The sequence below is a fragment of the Brachionichthys hirsutus genome, chromosome 2 (assembly GCF_040956055.1).
Source record: "Brachionichthys hirsutus isolate HB-005 chromosome 2, CSIRO-AGI_Bhir_v1, whole genome shotgun sequence".
NCBI classification, from domain to species: Eukaryota; Metazoa; Chordata; class Actinopteri; order Lophiiformes; family Brachionichthyidae; genus Brachionichthys; species Brachionichthys hirsutus.
The window spans coordinates 8,710,270-8,717,028 of NC_090898.1; the positions used below are offsets into that span (position 1 = coordinate 8,710,270).

The following is a 6,759-nucleotide window of genomic DNA, read 5'->3' on the forward strand; positions in this document are numbered from 1 at the left end:
CTCTCCACATCGAATCTCCTCCCTCCTTCTCTCTCAGTCTCAGACCTTTCTGAAAACAAAGCTCTGATCCTGGCAGACCTTAATCAGTGAAAGTCAGTATACTTTCACAAGACGGGAGGTGAAAAATGGTAAGGGTGAGAACAGAGAGGGTGAGATGGGAGGAAGGAGAAATAGCAATGAAAACAGGGACAATTTCAAATCAGTCAGCAGAAATATAACAACTGGTATTCATTTATATATTCTTAACTAGGCAGCACGGTGGCCTCACAGCACGAAGGTTACAGGTTTGGATCCTACTCGGGGAATTTCAGTGAGTTTGAGTTTGCTCTGCCCGTGACTGCGTGGGTTCTATCCGGGTTCTCTTCGGGTTCTCCGGCTTCCTCACACCATCAAAAACATGCAAATTAGGTGAATTGGTGACACTAAATTGTCCACAGGTGTGAGTGTGAATGATTGTCTGTCTGTGGCCCTGAAATAAACTGCCGTCTTGTACCCCTCCTCTCGCTTGTTGAGGCTCCAGCACAACCCGGTAACGGACAAAGAAGATGAATGAATGAAAATCCCTCACTAATAGCCACCACCACCATTAGGCGAGGAAAAGTAATACATTTAAAAAATCGAAAGATCTGTTAATAATATGAGCCTTTTTTTTGTGGAAGCTACGCAAACAATTTACCTGATGCAGCAAACAAAATAAACAGTTTTGACATAAAAAGTGGATGAAAAGTGGAGCACACTTAAAAATAAAGTGTCCCTAGTGCAGCAATGTTGAGAGAAATCGCGACAGGTTTGGATGTATGGAAAATGCAGAGTGAAAACAGTAACACACACATGTTTAAATTCAGAGGTTGATGTTATACACACACACGTGGCATGAGGCTCACACACTCCCAGCCTCGTCAGCAGATACACAGCATGTCAGCGCTCCCCGTGGAACTCCAATTTGAGATGAGGTTAGAAGGAGGAACGGACACCAGGATACACATGTAAGCACATTTCAGCACCCAGGAGTCTAAAGGGTAGAGTTACAGGAACACTCTGCCCACCGGGACTGTTCCTGTCTCTCACAGCAAGATACAGGAGAGCTACATTTACGTCACAAACCATTAAAGACCGCTGATGATTTTCTGATTAGCGAGTCTGCGTTTTCTTTTGGATTGCAAGAAAGTGTGTGACTAAAAATGTAGTAACGCCTGCAGGCACTCGTTCACAAGTACCACCAGGGGGGGCTAAATTCCATCATTTTTCATGTGTCAGGAGAACTATACAGCTGTTGTGACTTCAATCATTTTCATCCTTTTAAATACTACATTATCATATTTCACAGTTATGACAACAAAACCTTGGGGACAGGTTCCTATTTTCATAAGTCATCTTTAGATATAAGATGACATGTCGCTATGAGCTTCTGTCCTAAATATCCTTCATCCTCTACTGCTAAAAAGCAGGTATCATTACAATCGTTCAGCTGAAGCCTCTTATTTCAAGGTCAAGTTTTCACTAAGAACAGAAGTTTCATTCTCATACAGCGAGACTTGACTCACAAGCAATGTTCCCTCTAATTTTTCATGTGGATGTGTGTACTGTGGTCTGGTCCGGTCCACTCCGCCCAGGTCAGGCCCTAGGCCCGCCCCGCTGACTCTGCTCCACCCCACTCCCAGCCGGACTCGAACCCAGTGCCTCCAAACACAGCTTCCGACTATACACCACCGTGTTGGTGAGGAAACGAGGTATTACCAAAGTCCTAGCTGTCAACAACAACATCATTATTTTTGGTTGCAAATCTTTTTTTTTTTGTTTGCAAATCTTTTTTGTGGTTGCAAATCCAATTGTTGTTTGATTGCATAAAAATAAACACATTTCTCTCCATAAGCTGTTCACATGATCACCCAGTTTGGAATTTTATCTTTTTTTTTATTTTTTTTTATGGATTTTTTTGTGTGGGTGAATCCCGGGCCATGAAAATGGCTAAAAGAAGAAAGGCAAATCTGGGTGTAGACTGGCATAATCTTGACAAAAATAATAGTTGGGTAAAAACAAATTATCTATAGAAAACCTGTTGAAAAACATTGTTTATCTGGTCTGGGAAAAAAATGTACATGACATGACATAAAAAAGAACTGGGCAGGAGGAAAGTGACGTCCCCATAGCGAGTGATATGCCCGCCCACCAGGCTAAATTAAAAACAGCTGTGTGGCTGTGCGGGAATAAATCACCTACACCTGTGAATTATATAACGTTGGGGTAGTTTATTGCTGAAGGTATGGCCGACATTCAGGTGTTGACGAAAAGGTTTTACGCTTTTCATAAAATGTACAGTCAGGAAATGCGGGTCCAGAGTTTTCAGGACTGGCCATTCAGAGAGGACTGCAAGTGCACACCTGAGAAGGTAAGTATGGCTGGTGAACCGCCTTTGTCAGAATGGTTCAGGTGATGCTTGTGTTTTATCACAGCCCCGAATTCAAGTCTTGCAACAGCTTGATCGATTTAAGCACGTGGCAGATTCAGTTACTTTTCGTCATTGTCGATGTAATTTATTGCTCAGTTGTCAGAAGGACATGCTCCACATAATGCACATTTTATCCTTGCAGATGGCCAAGGCGGGGTTTGTTCACTGCCCCGGTGAGAATGAGCCTGACGTCGCCTGCTGCTTCTTCTGTCTGATCGAGCTTGAAGGCTGGGAGCCAGATGATGATCCCTGGTGAGGGGAAAACATGGCCACTTCCATGACCACAAGTGCTTTTAAACAGAACCTTCTCAAAAGGGTTTGAGGTATACTCAAGGTGATTCCAGGGAATGTATATTAAGTTACAGTTCCCATCTGAAGCTCACCTGTTACTCTTGAGTGTTGACCCTTAAAAGGAAACCTTAGCTCCCTTCAGGAATTTGAACTGTACATGTTTTCTTTTACAGAAGTTTGCATCCTGGTTTACTTTAATGATAATGTTTTTACCCTCTGTGTGCCGTATTCACAACATATTGTGTCTGGTCTCTGTGATTTTTTTCTGTGCAGGTCTGAACATGTTAAACGCTTCCCTGACTGTGGATTCATAACAATGAAGAAGAGCTTCACAGAGATAACTGTGGCTGAATTTTTTCTAATGGAAAAGTCAAGACTTAAGATTTACCATGTAAGTGTGCGCGCCCCATCTGTTTAAATTCTCTGCAACAAATGTGAGGGTTTTTTTTTTACTAACACTGGTTGTTCCACATTTTCCTGATTTTTTTCTAGAGAAAGATTTCTCATAAGAAGATGGCGGCTCTGCGGGATAAGTTTGATCGCGTTATTAAAAGTCTTAAAGCTGAGTTGGATGTCCTTGAGTAATTCCTGATTTTATTGCCACATTCATCTCAAGAGTTGCAGGCTTGACTCAATGACTTGCGCTAATGGCATTGTAATTATCAATAAAGTTTGGACGATGGAGTACGCCCTGTTGGTAGTCTTGTCTTCAACCACAAGATGGTGCCTTTGTGCTAAAACTCCAGTTTTCCCATGTGGGAAAAACTCCATTTCTGGAGTTTGAACATTCACATTGAAAGCCTCCACAAAGACTACTTTATGTGAAAGCTCACACTGAACAGGATTACAAAGTCGACTATATTTGGTCTATTCAACCAAAATACTTACCATTTTTCTGAACACACCACTGTCTCTACCACCCCTTTTCAAAACTTGACCCTGGACAGATGGCCTGGAGCCCCTCCCTTTCAATGCCAACTGTTGCCCCAGTAACATCTGTTACATATAGGGGGGGGCAACGCTCAGTGACGGGACACTCGCTCACCCTCTAAAGAGAAACTGATATTTAGGAAATGCTCAAGGATGCGAGAGCTGACAATGAAAATTGTGAAAAAGCGCTCCTGCAGTAAACACTGAAAGTTGGAATGCTATAATGCAGCATTCCTTTTAGATTGAAGTAGCGATGTATTTTGTTAACATAGAAACTGAGGATTTGCTCAGTGCATGTTTTGTTCCCATGTGTCTGATGGAGATGGATGGAGTGAGGGATTAAAGGATGCTATCCCTTCTCTAACCTTCCACTGTTCTGGATTAATGTCTAATGTAACACTCTGGCCACTGAGCCCAGATCAGCTGCTTAATTCTCCTTTATCCGCTTGCTGCAAAGCAAATTGAAGAGAGAATATTTTTAGCCCGGAAAAGTAAAAACCCCGTTGCACTGAAACGTATCGTTTATATTCCTAACTTGGTTCATTTGCACACACATAAAAATCCTTCCAATTCATATCATGCAAAATTCACTGGAGGGGAACGTGGACTAAATACAAATGAGCTACTGGTTTAGGTAAGCGGTGCAAATATTATGAGGAGCCTGTTGCAGTAAACTGGTGATGTGATTCTAATCGGGGTTACACCTACATCTCGCTGGAAGCCACTTAGTCATGTGCGCTCCAGAAAATGAACAAAGAATCCATGAGCACAGATGTGATAGACGGGCTTATGCGTGGGAATGGTGCTAAACTGTTAATTTTATTAGATTACAATTGGGGTCAGGGCTTGACTTCATTTTTTCCTGCCCCAGTTTTATAGCAGTTAAAAGTATCAATTGTGTCATTAAGCTAATAGGAAACTGTAATATTGCACTTCTCCCCTTAGATTCTTTCCTAATCTATTAAATACTCCGTGACGACAGAATCACCATCAGTCTCTGCTGTAGTTTTCTCATTGATGAGTTTCACCTAAACAAACTGTAAAGAAAAAAAAACGGTAAGTATAGCAGATGGATAAACGGACAGATGTTACCAACAGCAAGTTTACAACCTGAGGTTTTCCATCAGACCCCATCTGTTGCTGCTGCACCCGGTAACCCCCCCCCCCCCCCCCCCCAACCCTCCTCCAATGCTTTCCATCTCTCCTGATCAGCATTTATCATCAAACCCTCTCCCCTGATGCTCCCTGCATTTCATCGCTCAAACTGACCTGACCTGGTTTAACCCTTAATAAAAAGGGAGACTCAAAGATGGGGCTGCTACAGATTTTTAAGTTTCACATCTTTCCCAGTGTGTTATCTTTGCTGATTTTTCCACTCTTTAAAGTGAGGGGGGGGGGGGGGGGGGGGGGTAGGTAATGTACTGTGATCCTCAACTGTGCAAATGTGTCCACATCGAGATTAATTTAGGCAGATTACCAGGGAAAAATAGCATTTAAATTAAACTTGTCCCTGCATTATAATTGGGAAGAATCTGAAACACCCTTTCAGTTTGTTCTCTCCCTCCTCCACCCCGAACACTCTCACGTCTGTGGCAGAAGGGCATGCTTGCTGCTCTCACTATGGAACTCCTACCTTCGAAAAGAACCTCCATCTGTCCCTACACTCGGCCCATTGTGGCGTCCCAAAGCCCATCACTTCCACAATGCAATGGGCGTGCAGGGGGGCAAACACGACAGCATCCAGATCCCATTAGAATCTCTTTAACTCCTACACCCTAATACTGTCACAGAACTTTGGGAGGAGAGGTCCCACCCCTTATCTTTATGCACACAACGTCACCATTCACATCCACTCCCATAGCTAATGAGAAACCGTTTTACCTCCTATTTACAGCTCCTTTATTTTTCTCTCTCTCATAGCAGAATTATTATTATTTTATTTATTTGTAACAGATATTTGAAATTTCCTTATGTGGAGGAATGAAGACATTTTTATTCAAATATAATTTCCAAACCCAAAAAACCCAAAATGAAAAAGTTCATTTTACTGTCTTACTGGTTCAGTTTATAAATTGTAGCATAAAGTTTTGTCAATAGAGAATCAGTAATAGCTATACTCATCAATGCTACTTCCACCAGGTTATGACCACCCGAAATGCCCTTTTAATCCCCCCATCATCAGACTCCTACATCTTCTCACGACACCAGACTTGCCATCGTTCATTGTCTTCCTCTTTCATCTCCCCACATCTTTCTCCATCCATCTCTTCAGTCTTTCTTCTACCAGCTGCTCCTCTAAGGCTTGGGCGTCTGTTTCAGGGTGCTCCACCTCTCAACCTGGGTCCTCGTACCCATGTTCCACACTCAGGCATGCCTGTGTGCATGCACACTGTGGCCTAGGAGGAGGGGGGGGATCACTGTGTTTGTCCCAGTTTAAAGGCAGAGGGATTAACGGCACACAGACACTGATTAAAGCTTTCCAGTCTCCTATGGCACCATTAATACAATCTTAATCACAAGGCTTTATCCCTAGCCCTGTCTAGCTCCTAAGGATAGGACCTTTTCATTTTAGTGGGAGCCACTGTTTGGCCGGTGGATTAAGTATGCTGCACAAGAAACCAAGGAGGCACAAACAAACTGAGATTATATATATATATTCGTCATGTTGGGTTGTTTTGCAAGCTGAATTAAGTCGCTTATCAAGGTATCGTTGCATATACTGGGAATCAAATTATGTCATGTATCACTTACTGCATAATGCATTTAAAATTAAAAAGTCATAAAGACTGCAGAAGTTTAGGAATCAAGAGTTGGAATGCCATCTCTGTGGGCTGGTATGATATGAACTCACTCTCCCAAGGGTCTGAGGTACAAGTCGTACTCTGCTGCCTGCCATCCGGGGCAAGAAGGCATTTCAGAGCAGGTTCTCCATTCCCATCAAGAGACCCTCATGTCCTTTCCGCTTGTAACTCTACTTGATGCACTTCATCTGTCTTGCTGCCGCTGCTAAAATTCTTTTTTTGCTTTATTTTACAGACAAAAACTTTTTATAATTAATCTTAACATGATGAATGTTCAAATTAGCAACA

At 42.5% G+C, this 6,759-nt stretch overlaps 1 protein-coding gene across 1 annotated transcript; it reads left to right on the forward strand.

Moving 5' to 3' along the window:
* The first annotated feature begins 2,263 nt into the window (after positions 1-2,263).
* birc5b (baculoviral IAP repeat containing 5b) lies at positions 2,264-3,325 on the forward strand. Its single transcript, XM_068752619.1, has 4 exons — positions 2,264-2,389; positions 2,592-2,701; positions 3,014-3,131; positions 3,233-3,325. The coding sequence occupies exons 1-4, from the start codon at positions 2,264-2,266 to the stop codon at positions 3,323-3,325; spliced, it is 447 nt and encodes a 148-aa protein (XP_068608720.1).
* Positions 3,326-6,759: the final 3,434 nt, after the last annotated feature.

Coding starts and splice junctions, on each gene's coding strand:
- birc5b (XM_068752619.1), top strand. CDS start 2,264: ATGGCCGACATTCAGGTGTTGACGAAAAGGTTTTACGCTTTTCATAAA. Junction 2,702..3,013: donor GAGCCAGATGATGATCCCTG/GTGAGGGGAAAA, acceptor TTTTCTGTGCAG/GTCTGAACATGTTAAACGCT. Junction 3,132..3,232: donor CAAGACTTAAGATTTACCAT/GTAAGTGTGCGC, acceptor ATTTTTTTCTAG/AGAAAGATTTCTCATAAGAA.